At 39.1% G+C, this 26789-nt stretch overlaps 1 protein-coding gene across 1 annotated transcript in view; it reads left to right on the top strand.

Annotated features, from left to right (window-relative positions):
- efnb1 (ephrin-B1) overlaps positions 1-8386 on the top strand; it is an 82862-nt gene extending 74476 nt beyond the window's left edge. The window contains exon 5 of the mRNA XM_086084865.1: positions 2484-8386. Within this exon, the coding sequence (XP_085940991.1) occupies positions 2484-2878 (395 nt within the window). The 3' untranslated portion in view covers positions 2879-8386. The remainder of the gene's footprint in view (positions 1-2483) is intronic.
- The last annotated feature ends 18403 nt before the right edge of the window (positions 8387-26789 follow it).

Raw genomic sequence — 26789 nt, 5'->3', positions numbered from 1 at the left:
CTAGTTAGAAAAAAGAGGAGGATGAGCGTGTGCAGTGGATCAAAAAATGTTGAAGACGTCCTCATTACATTAAATGTCAAAAGAATTAACACATAACCGGTGCCCTTCAAATTTGGCGGAGGAAAAATATTGATAAAAAAACCTTTTTTATTAAATTGTGATTAATCAAAATTCTAAGATGTGAATAATCTGATTTCAAAATGTAATCGTTTGACAGCTCTAATATATATATATACATTCTAAGTACAGTATTTTCCATCGGGCCCAATGTGATAAGCCACCCTCCATTCAATAATTGCTTATTTGACATTAGCTGCTCTATAAAAAGATTTCCTAATATCCCTTTTCCATATACTCAGGCTTTTACCTGTCTCCTTCTGTTAGATCAGTGATTATGTCAAGTGAACAGGTGAAAGGTGGAATGAAGGAAGTGTCACCGCGGCTTGAAGAGCTGATATTTCTGGAATGAAATTTCTGACAGCCTCGTTCCGACGTTGCCGTGTGCAGAATGTATGAAATTCCTCGTGCCTCTGATTGCACAGATAAGGCGAGGGATCGGTAGCTTTCAGTCGTGTCATTTACTTGTCATTAGCTTGAAGGCGCAGCGTTCGGCCTCTCTGCCAATGGTTAAGTGCGGAGTGGTCAGTGGAGTGTGCAGACGTAGTCATTATGTAGGATGGCAATCTGCACGTTTATCTCAGAAGAGGCTCCTCAACATGTTGCTGGAGCGGACAGTAAGAGGTGGTGCTGCTGGTAATGGGGTGGGGGGCTTTGGCAGCAGCTGCATGCATGCATGGAAAAGAGATTTGCTTCTCAGATTTCAGTCACCAGAGGAGCCAATCAGTCTTTCTCATGTCCAGTAACAACCCCCCCTCAACCACTGTGTTCGTTCTCCTCATATTTGAGCTTCCTTCCGCCCCTCAACCGCAAACGCCTCTTTTTAAATAAATACACGATACAAATCGGATGTTTTGATATCCCCTTGTCAATTTGTCAAGATTGGTGCTGTCCGCTGAAAACTATGTAGCTCCAAATTCTGTGGGTTTTACTCAAAATGTATTTTTTAGCAGATGTAATAATCATTGTTTCGGCTGAATCCTCATAGGGTTACATAAAAAGTACACATTAACTTTTGGTGAACATCTTTCATCTGATTTTAAGCCACTTAACTTTACTTTATTTTTTTTATTTTTTATTATTGATTAGTTTTCTCTAGTTTTCATTAAAACTAGAGCTGTCAAATGATAATTTTTCTTTAAATCAGATTAGTCACATTTTAGAATTTTAATTAATCATGATTAATCACTTAATTAAAAAGGTTTTTTATCAACCTTTTTTTGCCCGCGAAATTTGAGGAGCACCTGTGTGCATTCTTTCTACATTTAATTTTATGAGGGCGTCTTCAACATGTTTTGATCCATTGCACACTCTCATCCTCCTCTTTTTCTAATCAGTTAATTACTTGCATAATTTAAAATGGGGAAAAAAAACCGATCCCAATATTTTTGACATGAGCAAATATTCTGAACGTAATATGCAAACATTTAATAAATGCTTTATTTGAATGCATGTACTGTAGTTATGATTATTGCTCAAACATAACCTGTGCTACCTTTAACGTAACCATCCACTCTCAAGTTAAAGGATCATCTGCGGTCAAAATTAATAGTGTGATTAATCTACATTAGTACATCATTAATGCGATAATTTTTTTGTGTTTAAGCAATGATTTAACACTTTGACAGCACTAATTAAAACTCAATTTAGACAATTTCAAGATCTGAATCAGGTTTATTGGCCAAGTATATAAAAACACAAGGAATTTGTTTTCACAGAAACACGAGACAGAATTGGAAGCCTGGTGGGTCGCTAATTAGCGAACCAGGTTTCTTAGATAATAAATAATAATAATAATAATAATAATAATAATATAATAATAATAAAAATCTGCGATTGGCTTGCAACCAGGTGTACCCCGCCTACTGCTCGAAGCCAGCTGGGATAGGCTCCAGCGCCCCCCGCAACCCTTGTGAGGACAAGCGGTTAAGAAAATGGATGGATGGATGGATAATAATAATAATAATAATAATAATAATGTAAAAAACAAACATGGAGGAAAAAGCTTTTTTATCAAAGTTTGATAATGATACAATCATGTATGTATATACCTATTGGATTACTTAAAATATTAGTACATGATAATTAGAAACTTTAATGTAATCATAATCAGCAACATGTTTATGATAATGATATACCAGTCTAACCCCCCCCCCGTTAATTTTACATTGATCATTACTATCAGTACCTTTGTTCTTTTGTTGAGCTCATTTATTTATTTATTTATTTATTTATTTTTGTCAATGACATTTGGCCCTTCAAATATGCCAAAATGACCAATTCTCAATGCGATTTTGTTATTATTATTGTTTCTAGATGGCAAACCGCGAGACTTGTAACCCATCTCTCTTTCCTTGTCTCGTCAGACACCATGAACCAGGACCAGTCTGGTTCGTCTGCAAACTCGGACGGCATCCTGGGCTCCAAGGTGGCCGTGTTCTCGGCCATCGGAGCGGGATGCATCATTTTCCTGCTGCTCATCCTCCTCCTGGTCATCCTGCTCATCAAGATGCGCAAACGGGCCAGGAAAAACACACACTCGCAGCCCCGCCCCTCCGCACTCTCACTCAGCACGTTGTCCAATCCCAAGATGCCCGGGGGCACTGCTGGCACGGAGCCCAGTGACATCATCATTCCGCTGCGGACAGAGAACAACTACTGCCCTCACTATGAGAAGGTGAGCGGCGACTATGGGCACCCGGTCTACATCGTTCAGGAGATGCCCCCCCAGAGCCCCGCCAACATCTACTACAAAGTCTGACACTCAGCAGCAGAAGCAGCCCAGAGGAGATTCGGATTTCTGTTTTGTGTTTGGGGACTTGATTGTGACTTCAAGCCCGTCTTATTTCCACCACCTGCTGCACAAATCTGGAGAGATGCGCACGGACCAGTATCCGCTGATCAGACTGATGAGAGAGGTTTATTCTGTGGGTTGTTATTCTTTGGCTTGTTTGGAAATCCCCGCCCTTCCTTCCTCCTCCCTTCACCTCCCACCTCGTACGTCTCCCCGCCGCGCTCCGATGAGGGGCGTCGGGGGCCGAGGGTGGCTGGGCCGAATCAAATGATGGAACTTTCTGGTTTGCTGTCCCCTTTAATGGACCGGATGTAACCCTAACTGACTCCCTGGCGCTACTACACACAAACCTTGCACACTAGTGCGTGTCTGCGCGTGCACCTGTGTGTTAGAGGGGGGCTCCATGCCGGGCCGGGAAACTCTCCAGATAGCTCAGGTATCAGACACAGTGTGTGACATATTGTGTTCCTCTCCCTTCGCACCTCGGATATTTGCCTTACTATTTTTGATGGAGGACTTCCCTGATTCAGTTCACAAAGCAGTTGTATTTTGTTAGACTTTTCCTACAAGTGCACAATGTATAGAGTTGAATAGATGATCATTATTATTACTCATCGCACCACTCATGTCATCCATTACAGTAGAAACCTGCACTGTTCCTATCAAGGTGTGTCTTTTTCCCCCTCAATACTCCCTCTATTGCCATCTTTGCCATTACTCTGGTATTTATGACCTACTTACGTGTACTTTAGGGTGTGTCCTGTGTGTGTACGTGTGTGTGTGTGTGTTTGGGCATGTCCAGACCTGGCACCTCGAACGACCTACAGTATTTGCTTAGGGAGTTAGAACAGTGAGTTTCTGTATTGCAGGGTTGTCAAACTTATTTTTATTGCAGGCCATTTGTTAGTCACTGCCGATATGATGATAAAACCAGATAAATATTGAATTGGCTCATCGTATTTTTGCATATCAACGCCTTCTTAAAAGTCTTTTTTTTTTCAGATTTTTTAGGAACCACAAATAAATTAACCATTTGTATCATGAGGAGATGATTTAGGCAAAAAATAATTTTGGCAAAAAAAAAAAAAAGAAGAGCCTGAAGATAATAAGCATGGAACTGCCAATGCGGAGTAAACGTTCTAACATCTTTCTAAGTATGTGTAAATGTATTTCCAAATAAGTTTAAACATTTGCAAGTAGGTTCTAAAGTACTTAAGGCTAAATTGTAAAACCTTAATATTTTTTCCCATAATGCCATGGAGTATTGACTTGCACATGTGCAAATGCCGCGGCATTATAGGGAAAAATTTTCACTCCAGACATACTAATAAATCATAAAAATTATGAATACTGTGAACAATGTTTACTTACTCAATTTTGGTATAATGAAGGCCAAATGCTATCGCGCGAGTCAATACTGTGGCATTAAAAAAATGCAAAGTGGAAATCATACACTGCAGATATATTAAGCAATTATAAAAATAACAAATCAACAATGTTTACTTAATTAATTTTGGTATAATGAAGGCGAAATGCTAAAAAAAAAGCGTCTTTTTTTTAACGTGTGTGAGTCAATACCTTGTGGCATTATGGGAAAATGACGACTGGAAGTCATGCACTGCATATATATTAAGGAATCATAACATTTATGAATAAACAATGTTAATGTACTTAATTTATAAGCATATTGGTATAATGTGGGCCTAATGCTAAAAAATAGCATTTTTTTTTCACTTGCACATGCGCAAGTCAAAACACTATGGCATTATGGGAATAAAAAAAAAAGAAGCTTTTTAGCTTTTAGCCTACAAGTACAGTATGTTTGAACATATTTGCAAGTACGCATTGCCAGTCAACAATGTTTACTCGACATTGGCAATTCCTCACTTCCGTACAAAACAAATTTACAATTCTGAAAATTTATATATTTAGAAGTCAAGAATAATAGTTTATTAAATTTTTGTTCAAGTTACTGTAAAAAGGTTACCCCAAAAATATCTTGCACAATCTCAATGTTATTTATTCCACAAGACAATTTGAAAAGTTGGTACAGATATAGCGAGGATAACGGAAGTTGATGCGCATGATTTGTGATGTTGCGAGCCGGATCCTGCCCTCGGGCTTTGAGTTTGACACATGTGCTGTGTTGGAAGCTTAAAAACAAGACACCAAATTCCTCCAGCATTCCACTTTAATATATTTGAAGAATATTTCTGGTGCCCGTGGAGGATTTTTTTTTTTAAGACAGTAGACATGTTGCAATGTGTTTGCTCTAGTTTGCGGTGCAGCAGTGCAAGTAAGCAGTTTGGGCTAAAGGGAGGTTGGCCTACATAGTTAGCTTATCCTATATAAGTTGAATGGCGAACCACAGATGGTTACACTATCGTCCGATGCCAATTGGCTGCCATCTGTAGATGAGTCAGTGGAGTTCACACTAATATGTGCCATCTCCATGCCCACGTTCACCAGCCGGGAAGGAGAAAAATATCCTTGTGAGTTGGCTTTAATGCGCCAAGAAGACGGTAAGCTTTAGGTAATTTTCTTTTTCCTGGCTCACACTGGTTCTGGTGTGAATTAGGGGAGGAAAAAGTTGTGCATAAAATTCCACGGTTAAGATGTTGAGCCTGTGAGGATGCCGCAGCTCATTTCGCAGCAGCACCGGGAGCTTACGTTTGCGCGCACTGCAGCTGTAGCGCACATGTTGCTAAGCGCTAATTGCTTATATTTGCAGTTTGTGAGTGCGAGTTTGTGCGTGCATGAATGCTTTTGTGGTCTAGCAGACCTGTTTTTGGGCAGGAAATAGGTGCTGCTCCTTACGCTTCACGTAATGACGTGTAGGAGGAGAGGACAGCCATTCCTCAGCATGCAAGCTGACACACACGTGCGCACACAGACACATTAAGAGTGACGGGTCCGGGTTGATCTACAGGTCAGACTGCCGCTTGGTGTTTACTCACCGTCACAGGCACCTATCATCTACAGCCACATCCATGGATGTTAGCTGCTGAGTTAAAAGGCAGCCGCGCTGGAGGAGCTCGGGAAAGACTCTTGCGTGTCGTTAACCTCAAGAGTTAACAACCTAAACAGCTGCCTGGGCTTTTGTGGTCCTGCGTTTTAACTCAGCATGCAGCCCTCAACGTTCCTCTGCGAAAATCATTGACATCAAATATTTTGCTTTCGGATCAGCGTGCCCCTACCTTCACCAGCCAAGGGAGTCATTACCACGTCACCACAAACCATATTTCATTTTCATCCATTCTTGTGACCACTTAATGTTATTCAAATTGGGGGAGAAACAATAAAAGAGAAATGTAAATATATGCATAGAGCCCAATTTAAGATGTAATTTCACCTGAACACTGCTTATAAGTAAAAAAAAAAAAGAAAAGAAAAGAAAAAAAGAACAAATTAGAATTTTGTAATGGAGGATATTTGTAAATAGCTGTCTTTCTAAAGTGTGTTTTGTATGACTCCTTGTCTCAGTTTGCAAAATGTCTATTTTAATTTCTTTCAAAGTCAAACCTATCATTGCAACAAAGCTGTCTTCTTTCGCAGTGTCCAGTATTGTCTTTGTTAGCACAAGTGTTGCATAAACTGCGGTTCAGAGTTTTGACGTGGCCATTCGACATGCTTCTTGTTGTCTGTGACACTGAGCGAGTTCATTCCAAGCACCAGTGACAACATACTCCTTAAAGGCTACGTTCACACTACAGGGCAGGATTTTTTGTTAAATCTGATTTTTCAGATGTATTCGTTCACATTACAAAAGCAAAATGGTCAGCCCATTTTCAACAGTTTAGATTCGTCAATAGTTTGTAAAAATGACATGCGTGGACTAATCAAAAATATAGATTTTTGTAAAAATATGACAATTTCCAAATTGTGCAATGCGAGGTTTCGGCCCAACGGCAGCGAAATGTGACATCTAAAGTGAACGCATAATGTCTGTGAAAAAAATGGCATCAATACAGTGTCTACAGAAGCAAATGTGGCCCTGTGTATGGTAATCTCATATCACTAGTGAGGTGGGAGGAGTTCAAAATATTTGCAGGAAATCAGGTGATGTCCCCTTTTGACCAGGACAGTCCTGTTTTTGAACAGCTGCCCAAACAAAAACATTTTTGTCTCCATATTACAAAGGTCCCATCCAGGCATTCCGTTTTGTTTGTTTTTATATCCCTGTGTATGTCAATCACTCAGTTGTCATATGATAAACCAAATTTAACTGTTAAATTCCTTTCTATTTACTTCCAAATTGGTAGCAGGCGTTGACTGGAGCTAGAACTACTTCCTGCTTTTGCATCTGAGAATCATGGGAAATGGTGTCCTACGATTCACAGGCAATGCAAGCTGCGCTTTCTAGCGGTATATTTCCAGTCAGCCGTTCAATAGCTGCCGGGACAGAGCAAAAAAGGTTGGATAATGGTGAGTTATTTGCATTGTTTAACGCTGTTGAACTGTCAACCTAGATCGGTAGCTTCGATTGACCCCCCTTCTCCCCAATTGACAAAGATTGATAAGCGATTAAATTTGGTGAAATTTATTGTCTATTTCATTTTCAACAAAATTGCAGCATTCCGATTTTTTATTTTGAAATTCTGGTCACGCTTCTTAATTCCACTACAGATGACATCACGTCGTTCCACATAAGTAATAAATGACCCGTCTGCTAGGATGGATTTTGGATCGCCACAAATGTCAACTTCATGTTTCAATTGGGATTGAATTAAAGACAAGCATAAAGTCAACACTGTTACTCAAAACAACTTTGCAGATTCACCGATGGTTGTCGGCAGTTTCCCTCCGAAGCACGTTCCCCCTCCCGCGCGGTGCAAAATGGGCTGCAGTGTGAACATAGCCTATTGCAAACAGCACTTAACCCTGTGAATTCATCAGGTCCACTTTTTAGGAGCTGCCCACACTTCCGCATCCGATATCAAGTAAAACGGTGAAAGATGTTGAAACTCTTGCCAGTTTTAATAAGTGCACACACAGATACACACACACACACACACGGGTGCGAAGAGGGAAAAGAAAAGGGGCCATGTATGACAGTGTGACCGCTCTCCAATAAATCATCCGCCTTCCTCCACTCATTATCTCCCAGGCTGTCCTTTGTTTTACTTTTTCTCTGCCGCCTCCTCCGTCAGCCCTTGTCATCCTTCTAATTTAGCACGTGGATGTTGCTCGCCAAGAGCCGCACTGTAGGGTGATTTCTGCCATTGTTCCAAGCCACAGTATTATTTTTCAGTGTGCATGTATAAGCAAAAACTGTTCAAATTGTTTCCCTATGTTTGAATCATTACTGTCACCATTTATTATTTGATTTCACTTTTTATTTTGCCTCCTCTTGTTTTGTTTTTGTTCGCCGCTTCTCAGCGTAACCTATCAGCACCAGCTACAACGGAGCGACAATGTTCCACCAGTTTGGAAAATACTGCATATTGATAAATAAATTTTCCCATGGAACTCGGCCTTTCTTTGTTCTGTCTTTGTTTTTCCAGCAAGCTTGAAACATTATTTTCTCATCTTGCTGACCACTTGATAGTGGAGGCAGGAACTCGCCCGCCCACTCTCGCAGTGCTTCCCGCTCAACCAGCAGTCGAGCTCACCTCGGGGGTCAGCAAGACACAGATGGGTTTGTTCTGATACGTTAGTCAGATTGAAATCACAAACCGGCTTCATAAATTCATATTGGGCGGGTGTGGTCACGCTTTTTAGCAGAGTAACTAATATCCGTATCAAGCCACTCTGCCGTGTTGTCCTCCCAAATTACATTTCTTCATACATGATTACATCTGATTGGCTGCACTTTGCCTTTCCATTGAGTTTGTCTGGAATTACAGTCTGTGTTTATCTGACTGGAGAGCAAATTCTCCGTCCTTGGTGAAAGCAGAGATGGCGTGAAACATTATTAAAGCGGCTGGGCATTTTCTCTGACTAACACATTAGTGTTGGTGGGTGTACTACTTTTGTGGGGGTCTCTGATGACGTGGGCGGAGAAGAAGAAATTGATGGCCGGAGAGCAAACGAGTCCGGGGGGAGGAAGGATATGACATGCCTGTGGCTCCAGTGCCCCCCAACAAACACACACACACGTAGCACACACACACACACACACACTCTGTTGCTTTCATGGTGCCCCAGGCCTGCTACGTTCATCTGCTTTCTTGGCTCAGTCCTACGACGCCCCAATAGATCCACATTAGTGTGTGTTTATTAAAACCTTCCCCCCACTGAGCTACTGTGTGTTGCGCCGTTTGTGTGCGTGTGCATGTGCGTTGCCACAGGCTTCCTCTGTTGTTCCAATCAACGTCACATAAAGTAGGAATTTTTACTGCAAAATAATTCACTGGAGACGATTTTTTCTCTCCATTTTTTGGAAGCGGAGTGCATTAGATCATTTTTGAATTAACTTACTCCACATTGACTTGTCCGGTATGTTTCATCTGCACAAGAATTTAACTCTCTTTTCATTTACATACGATCACATCTTTGAAATATTTTAATGACGAACAAATGTTGTCTCTTCTCAGTTTTCAGCATTTCTATACGCCAAAACGCGTGCATATTGAATAACCCATTTTACACCCTTGTGAGTTCTCACTTGATGTGAGCATGTGCAATTCCCCAAGCAATTTTTTGTCTTTGTCATGTAACATGTACGTTCACGTGTTTTTATAGATGGAACAAGTCACCTGGGAGAGCAACAGCTGCCAGCAGTTTGAAGCGGCTTGGGAACAATTTAATGTTCCATGTCTTTGAATACAAATTGTAATTTACACTTACGTTGCATTTATAATGTAGTGTGATTTTTTTTTTAATGAAGCAGATTAAATTTAAAACAAAAAGAGAAAAATTGCACTTTTTATCATAAAATGTCTAAATATTGGTGTTATAAATGTGAATTAAATGAGCACAAACTGTGTCAAGCCAATCACTAACAGACGTCAAAATGAGTTAAAGAACAAACTATTTCAATCCAGTCATCTTTAGCCAGAAAAGATGATGTTATTTTTGAAAAGTAATATACGTAGTTAAAGCTAAAATTATTTGTATGCACTGGACATAGTTGGAGTTATAGTGATAATGTATTTTATTTTCTTTTTTTCTTTTTGAAATGCAACCAATAATTCAAAAGTGTGATGAATAATTAAATTTCTGATGTTCATTTTACATTAATTACATTACATTAATTTTGGGTGCCATTATTATCCAGTGTGTGGAATCTGAAAAAGAAAAACAATTTGGTTGAGACATATCTTCCTTTTTTTCCCTTTTTTTTTGCTGCCCACAGCATTTAGCCTACTCAAAATAACATTTGCCCACATCATTATTTTTTAGTTTCTCTGAAAAGGGGGGCTTGAAAAGCATGAGTGGGCGGGTTGCCACACCCAAATCCACAATTCAAAATGACTGTACTATAGTATGAATACTACTAAAACTTGGTTTCATATAAAGATTTCCACATAATTAGCCAAGTCATTTTTTGACATTTTCGAAAAACAATAAAAAAACAAAACAACATAACAAATTCAACAAACAACTACCAGTGCCTCAATTCAACCTTTACGGATTAATCTGACCTGGATGACCGAGAAGCTTCACAGACAATGTTCAACAATCAAACTGATATTTTTTATTGACATTGTGGCAGCTGTTAAAAACTCTTGTGCAGTTACTATCCTAACAATATGCAAAAATGCAGAGAAAATATTGACAACTAAATTAGCGACAAAAATTCTCTTTATTAAGGTGAGTAAAGCTAATAAGCAAAATATGTTTGCATCCGCTTTCTTCTTATTGTCAAGGTCCGATTGACAATGATGCTAAAAATGTCATCTTACTATAGATTACTTTTTTTTAAATTTTGCCCTTAAATCCTTTTTTCTGTTTGGGTACTTCAGAGGAAAAGTTTAGACACCCCTGGTATACAGTATATGATACGGTGCGTGGCCTTAGGCTTGATATAAAGAATAGTAATAACACTGTACTGGAGCACAAATAAGGACCTTCAACAAAACTATTTCACAAAATTTTGAAACATACAACTGTCCAAAACTGCTGATATCTGCGTGACAGTCCTGAGGTTGGTGCTTCAAATCTGGGCTGCAGATTTTTGTGCAGTTCTCCCCCTGTGCTCATGTGGATTTTCTACTGGTACTCCGACTCCTCCCACATTCCAAAAACTTGCATGTTAAGTGAAGATTCTAAATTGTGCAACAGGTTTGAATATAAATTCAATGTGCCATGCCACGCACCCCGCCGCTTGCCGGAACAGGCTGAAACAGCAGGCATATTATTGTTGGTCCTCACTTTACATGTTTCAAACCCCCTTAAATGATAAATTATGGATATAAACAGGCAGGCTATTGTTCAGTACACGAGAAAGTGTTTCCATCGTCTTCACAATACACAATATCCATACATTTGAAAATACCAGATCCAATAAGTTATTTATTAGTTGATTTTCTGTAGCCAACCTTATTTATCATTATTATTTCTTGTCATTGTAATTTAATAATTGGGTCTATATTTCTTCAGCACTATATGACGTGAGACTTCTTAGTGACTACAATATATGAAGACCTTTCTTCTAGGAAATCCTTACTCTATAAAGAACAGCCACTGAATTAGGCCATGATAGGCTCCAATTGACGCATGAGCAGAGTCTATGTGCTATTGAAAATGGATGGAAATAAGTGGTCAAGTCATGTCCTGATTGATTAACTCATTCACTGCCATTGACGGCTATTGACGTCAAAAATTAATTTTAACTATTTTTATTAGTTTAACAGTGTTACCACTTTTGTTAACAAGAGTATGAAAACCTATAAATTTTTTTATTGTACATTTAGAACAGATATAAAATGTATGATTAATTGTGAGTTAACTATTGAAGTCATGCGATTAATTACAATTAAAAAAATGTAATCGCCTGATGCAATAAAAAAAAAAAGATTATTAAAAAATTAGGAGCGTCAGGCGATTAAAATTTTTTATCGTAATTAATCGCATGACTTCAATAGTTAACTCATGATTAATCATACATTTTATATCTGTTCTAAATGTACAATAAACAAATTATAGGTTTTCATACTCTTGTTAACAAAAGTGGATTTTTTTTTTTTTAACTAATAGAAATAGTTAAAATGAATATTGGACGTCTATAACCGTCAATGGAAGTGAATGAGTTAATTAACGGATGAAGAAGTGTATTTGAATCCTTTTTTTGTCTTGATCAGCGCCTGCGGGGCAAGTTGTTTTTTTACGACGTGTGAGGTGCTGCCAATGGAGCCTGCAGGGAGGCCACAAATGGAAAATAAAGTTGTCAGTTGAGACTGCAACATGATAGCAAACCAAAGGAGGGAAAGAATTCAATAACTGGCGCATTTCCTTTGACGGTGTTGGTTGGCTCAATCTTGGAGTTTCAACTTGATGTTATTTTACACAGTCGGCTTCCCGCGCAAAATCTGCTTCACGCGCTCACGCTCCCCTTGATTTGTGTTACCGCTGGCGAGATCAAACCGGTCAACTCCTCCGTTGTGGCCGCACACCTGGGGGGAGAGGTCGTCAATAGCTCTCAAGCCAGTTGGTGTGCCATCTCCAAAATGTTTTTCCATATGCATCGTGCGAGAGAGCCGTAACTTACACCGGAATCAATGTGACATGCCATGGGAATTGTTCTTTGCCATGTAATGCACATATCAATATTTCATGAGTTAATGCATCACTCACCGTTCGTAAATAATGCAAACAGGCTAATGCCTTTCATCAAATGTTGCTCATCAAATATCAAGCAGATTTGAGGTCGGGTCTTCAGCGTCGCAGGAAATGGGAGATGACACGATGGAGCTAAAGCCAGGAAAGGAGCTTTGATTAGTCAAAGGCCAACATTCTCGCTCAAGGCATAAAGCTCTTGCTGTGATAGCTGCAAATGCTTCTTATTAGTTCTTACCATTCTACTACTTCCGCATTTCCCTACATTCAAACGACTTCAAAAATATTCATCACATACATCTTGAGAACTGTTTCCCACATTCCCCAAATTCCTACATTTCGTACAAGTCCTCATTTCCAAGTAAATTATTCCCACTGAAATTAACGGGGACATTTTCCAAATTTTAATGCATGCTTCCATATTTAACTTATGAAACCACATTCAGGACATTTAGGGAACTGGTTTTCCACATTAACCAAATTTCAACATTTTCCTTAATTCCACATTTTTACTGATAACAAATTAATGCAGACATATTTGACAAATTTGCATCGTACTTCAACATTTCTGGACCATTTCAAACCATTCCAATTCATTTCAACTCATTTTGCTCATTCTAACTTCCTTGATACTAATTACCACTTTTCCCCAATTCCCAATTTTTCACGACAAAATTCTATTCTACATTGTTCTGCAGATATTAGATCTGATCATTTCATGGGACAACACTGAAGAAATGTCATTTTGACACAATGAAAAGTTGTCAGTGTACAGCTTATATAATAGTGTGAATGTATTGTTCCCTCAAATTAACTCAAAATGATTAATAACTAACCCCTGGCAACAAAAGTGAGTAGACCCCTAAGTAAAAATATCCAAATTGGGCACAATTTGTCATTTACCCTCCCAATGCCATGTGGCTCGTTAATGTTAGAAGGTCTCAGGTGTGAATAGTGAGCATTAAATTTGGCATCGCAGCTCTCAATGAGAGGGGTGTACTCACAGTTGTGTCAAAATGTTCCCAGTTCACTTAAAGCCACTGCAATTCAGCATTCACACACAATTCATTCAGAAATTGCATTCTGCCTGTTCTAAACATACCACACTGGTGATGGGACATTATGATCTCCTAGGAATGTTGTGGAGGAGATCATTTGAATTTTTTTTTTTTAATAAAGTGTTGTGTATTGATATTTATCTGTCTTCTACCTTGTAAAATTGTTGTTGACATTATTATAAAAACCCATTAATATGATCAGTGTCTTATATGAATGCCGTCAATTATTAATTAAAACAAACATATCATTAAAGGTAAGTTGAGCTTAAAGGTAAGTTGTTATTTCAGAGGTGTATGTCAAACTGGCAGCCCTTCACATTAATCAGCATCCAGGAACAGCTCTTCAGTTTCAAAAAGTTTGGTAACCCTGTTGGAGTTACTGTATTTTGATTCAAACTCCAAATGAAGGGAATTAAATCTGAATATGATAATCATGAATGACACAGGAAGTGAAAATTTCCTTGGGTTGGATCCCATCTTTTCATGTTCTATAAAATTCATGCACACACACCTGCAGAAACGTCAGCCATAAATTGGTGTCACTGTTGTGACCGCAACGTGACGGATCGGGCTTATAATGCACGGGCCCTCTTCTCAGATTCATCAATCATGCATAGAGTGACGGAATTTTAAGAGACCTGACCCCCCCTCCCCGCTCAAACCCCCCTCCCCCCCACACACAGTTGCATTATAGGTGTGGAAAAAACGGGTGGAAGTGGTAATAATTCCATCTCTTTATTGTGCTCCACCCCTTTAAAAAGGAACAGCTTGCTCTCAGACTTCCTTCATATCCCATTTCCATCCGCACCCCAACCCCCCCAACCCCAATCCACATATCTTTCACCCACACCACCAACATCACCACCTCTCCTCCATCTTCTACTCTCAATTAGGCCTCGCCTGGAATCATAGACATTATCTCTGCTGGCCATTTATATAATACGACTCCAAAACGCATTTGCACAATTTTCCAATTACAGTATTATGCCTTGAAGCTTTGCTTCCTTGTGACTTTCTCATTTCCCCCTTTCACTCAAACTGCTCTTCATGTTTGACACCAGCAAAGAGTCACCTTGCCGATACAGTCGTACACAGAGGAATGGGAGCTTGCCTTTTTCACATTGTTGTTGGTAACCTTAAGGCAGATACAGTAAGTGAAGGACAGGGAAGATAGTAGAGATATATGGTTCACATTTGTGATGAAAACGTTGAGTTGTTTACCGCAGCAGTATCTTTCAGTGGACAATTTAGGAAGACTTGGTAAACTTTCGTACAATGTGACTCATTTCTTAAGGCTATATAAATCACACAGACAACAGAAATAATTTATGATTCATTATTAAATAGAACAAGTGAAATTATATTATAGCAGTTGGACTGAATCATCGGGATTGCTATTTAAAATTTGCTCAACTATAAGTGTCCCACAACTTACTGTAATAATAATAATTAAAAAACAACAACCTTAGCTTGTTTCAAAAACAAGATTATTTGAAGACACATTCACGTATATATATGAATTTCCCAATCAAATCACACTAACTCAATCTTATATATAGTATGAAGTAAATATTGCAAAGGACAAAATCTGACCACTGGATCTGGTGCTGAATTGCCTCCCTAATCAGCATTTTACAAAAGAGAGTAGACCCCTCACAATTTTGCAGATACAGTATTTAATTACATCTTATATACGGTAGCTTATATGACAGTGCAAATTTGTTGTCCATTTAAAATAAATCTGAATACAACCATTAATAGCGAATACCCTGGCATCAAAAATGAGTACACCCCAAATTGAAAATGTCGAAATTGGGCACAGTTAGTCATTTTCACTCCCAATTGTCATGTGACTTTAGTGTTACGAGGTCTCAGGTGTTAATAGAAATTAGGTGTGTTACATTTGGTATTACAACTCTCATACTTACTCATACTGGTTACGGAAAGATCAACATGGCACATCATGGCAAATACCTCTGAAGGTCTGAAAAAAAAAAAGAACTGCTCTGCATACGTGTCATTTTTTTTCCAGTGTTGTCTCATGAAAAGATATAATGAAATATCTACAGAAATGCGAGGGTGTGCTCACTTTTGTAGAAAGTATAGTCGTCACTCACTCTTGATATAGCAGTGTCAGAAGTAATAATAAAATAATAATAATAAAAAAATAATAATTACAATTTTAAAATAAAAATACCCAAAACAATAATAATAATAATAATAATAATAATAATGATAATAATAATCAATTAATAATAATAATAATAATTGTTATTATTATTATATAAAATAAATTTATTAAATAGTAACATTGAATACGTTTATGAAAATATTCATAAATGATCATTTTGTTGACAATAATAATAATGATAATAATAATAATAATAATAATAATAATAATAATAATAATAATAATAATAATAATAATAATAATAATAATAATAATAATATGCATTTGGAACATTTGGAAGCGCCTTTCAAGACCCTCAAGTATGCTGCACAACAGTTAAAAACGAAATTTAAAACAACCACATAACAAGAGAGCTAAACTAAAGTAACATTTTTGAAGATTGTGTCAATATGACACATGGTTGTGACAATGATCCAATTGTAATTTCCGAAGCTTAGCTTTTGTTTTATCTTTTTAATACTGTGTGAGGTCCATAGCCCCATGACCAAACCTCCGGGCTTGCGACACTCATAACATAAATAGGCCACATCTTTTTCACTCCAGTTGCAACATTCGTCACTACATTACATTTCGCCTGCAATCTAAAACTAATGAGCTTTACATTAATACTGTAAGGTTGACGCCGTTTGTTTGGATTACAGAGAGTTGTGCTTCGGGGTGGCCCAAGAGCTGAGGGGCTTATTGTATCAATTCCTGGAAATCCAAGCCAACACACAAGCATCGCTGACCACCCATCTGCAAAATAACTGACCTAAATACTGGCTAACATCTGCGGGGGCAAAAGTGGCGGATGCGGACGGACAGTGAATGCGTGAATGTGAGCATGCACGCGTATCTGTTTGACCGTGTCGGCATCAGAATAATAGGATATTGTGTATGCTAACAGAGCTTTTAAATGTTTGAGGCTTTCCGCCGAGCTGAAAAAAAGTCACAAGAAAAGAAAGTTGAAGCTGAGAAGCGCAGTCAGGAGCAGCAGTAAGGACACTTGTCAGGTTGCATTAGACAACGCTTCACTTAGGTGACTGACCTAAACATGGGACCCCAAGGCTGCCCTAGTTTAAAGGGTGCGACATAAGATTTACCGTTTGTTGACTTTGCCTTGAGTCTAACCATTTGTCCATCTGGAAACAAACATTGCACATTTTTTGCAACAATAAAAACAGCTTTGGGGGAGCGCTGTTACCAAGGCGACCACTTTTTCCACACGCAAGATGCTGACATCAGGCGAACTTGTGGATGGGAGGGTTGGGGGTTGGTCGGGTGGGTTAACTGAATATTCATGAAGGGCAGGGACTCATTTCAGTTCAATAATCACACATACACGCACACACACACAAACTAAAAAAAAAAAAAGCACACAAGAAGTACAAGGACTTTTTCCATTCCAGCAGGCACATATTCATCTCACGCCTCACTGCACTCATTCATATCAAAAGTGTGCGCTCGCAACATACTACAGCTGAACACACACTCAAAGACACACTCGCACACCATCTAACTTAACTTCCCTGGTAAAGATTACATCTGATAATGATGTGAATAACATCATGGTGGCAGTTGTTACTGCCTCCATGAGCTCAATTAGTGCCTCTCTTGTTCCGTTATGAAATAAATGTCTCCGGGCTAAATCTGCCATATGCAAAAGAAGCAATAGCAAGAAGCAACTCTGCTCGGAGCAGATGGTTCCGAGATGCACTGACAGCTGGATTCGTGTTCATGCCGACATTGTTATACACTATAATTATAGAGCAGCTCCATTATAGGAATTTTCCTTTTCTGCATTATACTGGTAGTGTGGAGGCTGAAGTGGTTGCAAAGTGGGAGGAGTGGACTGCGTGATGAGAAGATGAACTTGAGGGCAGCCAGTCAGTCTGGACGTTTGGCACCGAGACAGCGGATTCCATTTCCATGCCAATCTGCCTTGTCTCTCGCGGAATCGGACTTGACCTTCACAGGCTGACGACTCCAGAGGCCGGGGCCTGGACTTTTTACCTCAAACCAGATATGGTGCAGCAGCAGCACAGCACAAGCATGCACAATGGGAAAAACATTTGTGCATTCTGCAAGACAGAATGCATGCACGCTCAAAAAAGTCTCTTATAATTTATTGTAAAGGAGTGATACAAAGGATTGAGGAGACCAGATTGTCTTTAGAGAGCCAACCCTCGGCGCAGATGGCTCTGTTTTTCATCTTTGCTCTCATGAGATCTCATTTTGAGAGCTCTGTTTAGCAATTTCATTCTTTTTCACCGTTTGAGTTTGTTTCTATAAAACACCAGCTCCATCCAGTTTTACAAAACAAATAACAAACAGAACTAATTACTCTCCAAGGCTGTTTTGTGGTCTTATTCTCTTAGTTGGTTTGAAAGCTCCCCTCGTCTTTATGCAGAGCAGAACTTCAGCCACTCAAGGTTTCGCTGTAACCCCCAGCCTGCCAGTTCCCCCTCAGCGACCCCGTTTACATGTAGCCAATATTCGGGTTAAGGTCAAAATTCTGGTTTCTGACACAACATTCAGGATAACCTGACACAGGTTATATATATATACATGTTCCGATCTAAACTGTGATGCCCGGCCATCATCATGCAAATGGTCATTTCCGCTTTTAATTATCTACGGTCAATGATAGACATTGGCCGTTTCTCAATATGAAAAATGCTAAGTACGGTTTTCGCTAAGCTACGCTAAAGACTCGAGAACATTCTTCCTAAGAAGGTGATTCTCTTTGTAAATTGGAACAGGTGTGTACCTGTATTTCGTCTTAGCACGAAATGCATCTTGGGATATTTGCATATCCGAGCATTCACAAGCAACAACCGATGCATCCTTGTTTAAGATAGCTGACAAGATCGACATCCGGGTATTTCATGCTTTCTTTTTAAATGTACTTTTAATTGGAACAGTACTTGGACGTGACTGATGACGTTTCACGTAATCACAAGGACATAAGTACGTACAAGAACACATATATAGTTATTATATTAATGTTGCTCACCACACTAATAAAGTAGCCGGTTTCCTCCAAAAGTGTGTTTCTGCCCTGCGTTACCATGTTTCGCCATTTTAGTTTACCTCTGTGTGTGTACTTCCGGTGGTTTGCATGCCAGACACACAAACATATATACACACATATACAAATACGTGTATATACACACTAGGGTTTTCAACCATCCCTTGAAATATGGAATCGTTCTGTTGTTTAGAACTATATGTAAGCGTCCCGTATTGAATTGTGAAGGGACGCACTTTGTCCCGTAATACCGTGAGAATAAAAAATTGTCCATAAAATGTCAATGGAAATAATGAACAACAGTGCCCTTTATGTGACATGAATTTGATAACTTCATTATTTTTCATGTACAATTAATACCTTTAAAAACTAATTTTTACACTTGTTGTCGATTGAAGATGACATCAAATGTGTTGAGGAAGTAGGTAACAACCAATCATGGGTCACCTGTTTTTTAGCGTTTGGTCAGCAAACTGAGCCATGATAGGTCATTACCTACTTCCTCAGCACAGGTGATGTCATCTTCAGTCGACAAAAAGCATAAAAATTTGTTATTTATTTATAGATAATGATTCTACATGAAAAATAATGAAGTTATCATTATATTCTGGACAAAATATGAACTTCTTACTGCTGAAAATGGCTCAACGAGTCAAGTATCCCTTTAGCCCTCTGATCAAGATAAATATGGAAATGTGCAATGAATATCTGTGTTGTATGGAAACGTTAAATAGATAATACATACAAGTAATCCTTGTATAATAGATAAATACACACACAGTCTTACATTTATTACAACTTCAAACAGATATGTGTAATTTTTTACTGCACATGCAGTTGCTATACAACGCTAACTATAAATATATGCAGTAAAAAATAGTTTTTGTAATTTACAGGTGACTGCTGCTGAGGTAGCCCATGTCTATCATACTGTAAGCATGGTTTGAGCTATAACTCAGCTGACTGTGCTCTAAAGCTGACTCTCAGAATACTGAATGACGATGATGAAATATAAATGGCAAAAATAGGCTGTCTCCACATAATGTGGCATTGAGCTGTTCATAAATTACAGGATGAATGTTCAGCTTATTATTTATTGTTTTACAGTTAACCAGGAAAGGTTTCTGTTTGAGAGATATCTATTTTGATAAGTTAATTTTGTTAGTTTGTATTCAAGTACATTTCTGGATAGTAGCTTTTCCATATGTTAATATCATTCAAAAATGTTCAACTCAGGTTTAAATAGTCAAAAAATAGTTTCACCTCCAAAAAGAAAAGCTAATTTTTTTTTAAATAAAATAATAATCACGCCAGCAAGGTTAAAGGCAATCTGGTGGGCCTTCCTTGTCTACGAGTTGTCCCTTAAATGTTTTTTTCAGGGAGTTGCTAATCCTAATACACACACTGTGGCATTTTCACTGAAGACAGAATATTAGGTGAAAACGTAGCAGAGAAATCAATGTATTCAAGTTAGGCTTGTTTAGCGAGTGGCAACGTAAGATGGCCAGCGCAAGCACAAGTAGGTCAGTCCAAGGTTCCTTGCAAATGGAGTATGTGTTGAATACAAACCAAAGTTTTGTTCAAAGGAGGTACCCTGTGCATGTTTATATGAGAAAATATTCGGGTTAGAAAAGAGGATACCCATGGGTCTGAGCACATTCGGGTTTTTACGTGTTTACGCGGCCTTTCAAAACTTGAATATTGCCAGTATTTGGGTTTTAAAAATGTTACTGACTGCATGTAAACGGAGTGTGACCAGCAGTCACGGTTTTTGAGCCTTGAGTCCAGAGTCCCATTGTTTGGTCCCGATTTATCTAGTCAGCAAGCCAATTGTTTGGCCCATGTGTATGTCAATCTCATACGAAAAACCAAATTAAAAAGCAATTTTACTGTTCAATTCCTTCCTATTTACTTTCACATTCACATTTGCATCATACTGGAACTAGAACTACTTCCTGCTTCTATGTCTAAGAATCATGGGAAATGTAGTCAGACAGTAGCTTCTGGTGCTGCATTTGTTTTCACGTAAAGAAATGAAGAACACACTTTGGTGTGTTTTGATTTTCAGTTTTATAAACAAGGGTTTTCAAAACTACATTAGGACCAAGCAAAAAAAGTTTGGATAATGGTGAGTGCTTGTTTAGTGCTGTTGAGCTCTTAACCATGATAGCATTCAGCATTAGCTAAAGTAATAACACAGCGAGTGGTTGCCAGGTTGACTAGCGATTAAATTTGTTATTAATAGTTTATGGTGAGAATTCATTTTATATTTCATTCATCTGGTCACCCTATGTAAACGTGGGCACTGAAATAGACCTTTACAAGCCGTCTAATGAAAGTGACTCTGGGCCCTCTGGTTAATTGACCACCTTTAATGAGTGTCAAACTGTGTCGGTCATTAGATTGGGGGCTGCTAGGGGTCACCGCTGGGGTGAGTCAAAAAGAAAGAAAGCATAGACGACAAACAGGAAGGCTTTAGAAATAGCAGAAAGGATCCGTGTTGTCGTGAGCTGCTGTATATTTGTGTTTGTGTGCCTGCGTGGCGAGATTCGTTCATGTGCACCGCCTCAGGGCAGCACCTGTCCTGCTAAGTATCCCTGACGCAACAGTCAGAGCAGAGGATATTCTTTCATATCTAGCACATCCAGATTTGCCCTACTTCATCATTCCACCGGCTTCATTAGTTTTTCTGCCTCTGCAGCAGCTGGCCGCTTCTAGACAAAATAAATCTAATAAACAAGTCAGGGGAAATAGAAAAAGCTCCAGTAGTTTGCAGGACCCTGCTGGGCCTTCTGTCATTTTCCATCTCCCCTTTAGTCCCATGATTTTCAAACCAGAGGCAGTAAATGATGGGCATCATTGAGTCTGTCATCGCTGATGAGATTTTTACTTTCTGATGATCACGGCTGCCTCCTGAGAGGCGAGCGTTTACGGCCTCATTTCAAAAGCATATTGCAAACAAACACAACGTCCTTGTCCATGGATTTGGTGTTGCGTACAAACGCTCCTCAAGGGTACATGCACACTCGCTCATACGTGTGCAGGCACATGCACACACCTAAAGCCGCTGTGTTATTGGATTGAAATGGAGCCCACCATTCATTTCCTTGGAGTATTGATTTAATCAACAGCGTATCATGTTGGTGCCCGTATCATTTGATGAAACACATACTGGAGGCGGCCAAAAGAAGCGATCCATCACCATTTAGTCGGACAGGCCTATGTAGTCTAAACACGGAACCATTACGCATGGTTTAACATGGACACTTTGACCTCTGGGAGGTGACAAGGTCAATGATATCATTAGACAGGAGTCAGTCTGTGCGCTGGAGCGAGACTAATTGCTATCAGACCTCATTCACAGCTAATAACTTCTTAGATTTGCTTCAATACGCATACTACGCAACATTTAATATCCAGACAGTTTTGTTGTCACTTCCGAGGCAACGCACAGGAAGCTGGCATGCATTTTGCTGCTATACGTTAGCTTGGCGGATCGCTTTATCCTAAGGCCCTGTTAATCTATTCAAAGGTGGCTAAGCTTACAAAATAGCTCCAGGGTGATTTCCCACACACAGATAAAGCCCACACTTGAAAATCACTTTCAAAGCAGGCGCTTCTCTCGAGACGCTTTGAAGCCCAGAAGAAGAGCAAGAAAAAAGCGGCACATGGGATCCAGACATCTCTTGGGTTGGACACAAATATTAAGACTTAGTTATCCTTTTTTGGCTCCTGATTCAGAGCTTCCATCTCTTAACTCAGTCTAGTGATATCAACCTCGGCTCACCCTGAAGGCGCCACACAAACACACACACACACACAGACGCACGTCTACAGCCATTGGCCATCGCGGCTTTGTCAGCGACCTCACTGGACCATGAACACAGACAGAGCACTCCGGAATGTCAGCAGGGTCAGTATTGACTTGGTGCTCAAATGGACGTAGATACATACACACACATGAGCAGAGGAAACTTGATCTAATGACACAAGAGCTGCCCCAGTGTGCAGCTAACCGCCTTATCTCCCTCTGGCCGCGCTCGTCTTTCCTCTCGACATTCTTTCAGGTATTTGGCCGAGACCTTTTCTTTTCGTGTGCCCTTTTCAAAGGCCTGCTTTATGTTGGGAGTCCTCCCGCCGGTGTCCTCACTGCCCCTCTCGCAATGTATCCCTCTGTATCGCTTTCTGCACCAACTTGCTTCCCTCTCCCCCACACGTTCTAATTTCCTGAAGAGCGTTGCCACCTGCGTTGCTTCCAAGCGTGTTTTGTGCGTGTCCAAGAAAGGAGCGTTACGGGCCTATGTTCGACCACAACCTAAGGTTAGACCAGGGGTTGGCAAGCTTTCTTGGAAAAAGAGCCATTTTAGGCCAAATCAATTACAGAAAATCTGTCTGGAGCCATAAAACATTTAAACATTGTGATGATGGAAACAGTCTGTTAGTGTTAGTCTAATGTGCTGAGGGCCCAAGAGCCCATTAGAGCTGCATCATAACAGAAATACTTTGAGATTCATTTTCTTCTACCTTTCGTCTTCCTTTTGAATTTAATTTATTTTTTATTTGTCCTGCTTTATTTTTCAGACATTCTTAGATTTTCTGCCTTTCTGTCAAATATCTGACATTTGTGGCAATTTTATCGACATATGGTAATTTTCTGCCTTTCTTCTTTTTTTGGACATGACATGGCATTTTTTTCTGCCTTTTTTGCTATCTATTTCTGAGGACATTTTAGGGTAATTTTGGGGATTTCTTCTTTTGTTTTTGGACGTTTTATTGTTACTTTTTGAACATTTTCTTTCCTGACTTTTCTTAAAAAAATTCTGACTTTTTTGTTATTTTTTGTGTGGAAATTTTGTAGTTATTTTTCAAATGTTTTTGTTTCTGCCTTTTTTTAATTTTTTGCAATTTTACGGACATTTTATGGTAATTTACTGCTTTTCGTCTTCCTTTTTGGACATTTTCTGGTCACTTTTTGGAAATGTTAAGGTAGTTTTTGAAACTTTTTCATCTACCTCAAATTTAAAAATGTGACTTTAATTTTTTTTTAATATTTAATTATTTTATATTTAAATTATTAATTAATTTGAAGAATATATATATATATATATGTGTGTGTGTGTGTATTGTGAGGGGGCGGAGGATTCCACAGGGAGCCACGAGAGATGGTCTAAAGAGCCACATATGGCTCCAGAACCGCAGGTTGCAGACCACTGGGTTAGACTAATGAGACCTGTGATTGGTTCTTTGCAATGGAGCAAGAACGTCTTAGTTTGAAGAGACAGGTGGAGTGTTCCTGGATACCTATGTGGGCGGATCGCAATCAACTCGCATCTGTTGAGGGTTGCCCAGCAGCCTAAAAGAGCCCCACAGTCATCTGTCATGGGATAACTGCGACAAAAGTGATCACACTTCAGAAACCAATTGCACCCCGCTAACTACACATATGCTCTTTGCTGAGATGATCTGCAGATTTTTTTTTTCCATGCTCTCCTTCGTGAATACAATCAACACAATACCTGTGCAGCTTTTGGAGAGCTTTTGGACTAATCAGCTCTGACAGGTGGAACAAAACCATTTAATACAGGGCTGATTTCACATCTGAGCGGCTCGTCATTTACATAAGCCTTGACAGTCTGCTCAGTGAGCTGCGACAGGCATGTGGTGCGCCGAGAGACGGAAGGCTGTTCCAAATATTCTACCCCTGACCTCATCAAGGAGAAGGCTACGCATGCTCCAGTACATGCAAAGGCTCATTAGGGTACACGTGTGCATGTCTCAGCACATGCTCACCCTGCTTCTATCAAACACATACTGTATAAGCAGTACTGTGTAAAGGTCTTGAGCCACCAGTAGATTTCTTGTGCACCTTTATAAGGTAAGAAATTATAGAACATGCCTCACTACAAGGAAATAGAAACATACGATTAGTCTCTAAGCAGGGAAAGACTGTAACAATAGTAATAATAATTCAACAAATACCCTCTTACTATATTCTTACCATAAATATAAGAGAAACAAAATCTGACCTTTTTCATAGAGGGTCCTTTTGACATTTTGTGGGTAAGATTCAATTCAATTCAATTTATTTCATTCATTTGTAAAAAGAAAAAAAGACAATATAAAGCAATATTGAAATTGAAAGTAAAGTAAAAGAAATGAAAGGGGACAGAAAGAAGTCAAACTTGTTTTGTCTGCCCTTGCACTTAACTAAACGATATAAAGATATTTTGAAACAGTTCAAAGATCACCTTTTCATTGTTGTGGTGTATAATGTTTTTCCAGTTTATGGATGTTTTTCCTACATACTAGTTGACTTTGTCATGACTTGAATGATTTGTTGAAATTTTGAAACCACATTTTCCAAATAGGGAAGCGCTAAATGGTCACCTTAAGAAAACCTTTTGATTATTAACTACACAGGCTTTTTTTTTCCCCAGTAACAATTTTAACACTTCTAACACTGTCAGGTATAATAAGGCTAACCCAGGGGAGGGCAAACTTGGTCCTCGAGGGCCAGAGTCCTGCAGGTTTTGGACGTTTCCTTCTCCAACACCGCTGCTATATGAACAGCTCAGCGGCAAGCTCTGCATAAGCCTGATAACGATCCTGTTGATTGGAATCAGCTGCGTTGGAGCAGGGAAACCTCCAAAACCTGCAGGACTCGAAGACTGAGTTTGCCCACCCCTGGGCTAACCTCTAGATCAGGGTTCACCAATCTTTTTGAAACTGAGAGCTATATTCTGATTAATTCATGTGAAAGGCTATCAGTTTCATACACGCTGCTGAAATGACAAATGTGCTCAAATGACCTAAAATAATGTTATACTGTATGTTAGTAGTCATGAATGATATTTATTTATGTGAAGGCAATGATCAAGTTATTAATTTACCACAATAATCAGGCAACCGATATACTGTATTTCTTTGACAACATTTCTAGAAAATCACAATGTCCCAATACTGGTGAGCTATTTTCAGAACAGGCCCACGGGCTACTCATGTAGTTGTTTGGGTCCAAGGGCACCACATTGGTGACCCTTGCTCTACACTAATTCTATACAGCCATAGAAAAAAAAATCAAGGACCACCATGTTCTGTTCCATTTTTTGTCCATGTCTGGTACCACTAAAAGTGTATGAAGTGACGATCTGACACAAAACTAAATGTGGAATGCCTGAAAGCACCATTTGTAGCAGTAGAATGCTATAGCTGTTTTTGTTTTGTTTTCACTGAAATACTGGTCCAAACAAATGTAAATGTAACGTTAAAATAACAATTTAACTGAAGATACAAGGATGACCATTTTGTCTGTGACTGTAGAGTACAATAAAATACAAAATGGCCCCATAAAGATGCATGATAAAGTGGAAGGGGAGGCTTGTTGAAGAAGATTTGACATTCTTAACTGTAAGTGCAAAATTAAGTTGTGGACAGTATTCACCAATGAGTGGTGACATGTGACAGACATGGCGGAGTGATGAATGTGCAACGGTGCATTATTGTAAAATTATAGCAAGGTCAAATTGGCAACTAGTTGTTGGAGATGCTAGTCTGCTGGCTGGCTACTGTCAAGGAGTCCTTGAGCAAGGCACCATCCCCACACCTCTTTCACTCTGACTTTTCTTTTTGTATGCCTGCCTATACTTGATATGATTCTCTGAGGTGTGCAAAACAAAATATACAGCACAGTGCAAGCTGAATTTCCCTTCAGGTATTATAATAATTAAAATAGGCTAAAAAAAATGGAAGCTAACTAAATATCTAGTTTTATTCCTTTAATTCTTATCTGTTCCACTACTTTTGCTCATGTAACATGTGCATGAAATTTGGTGTAATCTACTAAATTGTGAATCAGATCCTCATGTAAATACTGTACCTGGAAAAAAGTTGATCTTGTAT

The sequence above is a fragment of the Leptonotus elevatus genome, chromosome 9, assembly GCF_054856555.1.
Source record: "Leptonotus elevatus isolate MCC_2025b chromosome 9, RoL_Lele_1.0, whole genome shotgun sequence".
NCBI lineage: Eukaryota > Metazoa > Chordata > Actinopteri > Syngnathiformes > Syngnathidae > Leptonotus > Leptonotus elevatus.
Note: the sequence above shows the minus strand (reverse complement) of the source record. Positions and strands in the feature narration are given on the sequence as shown.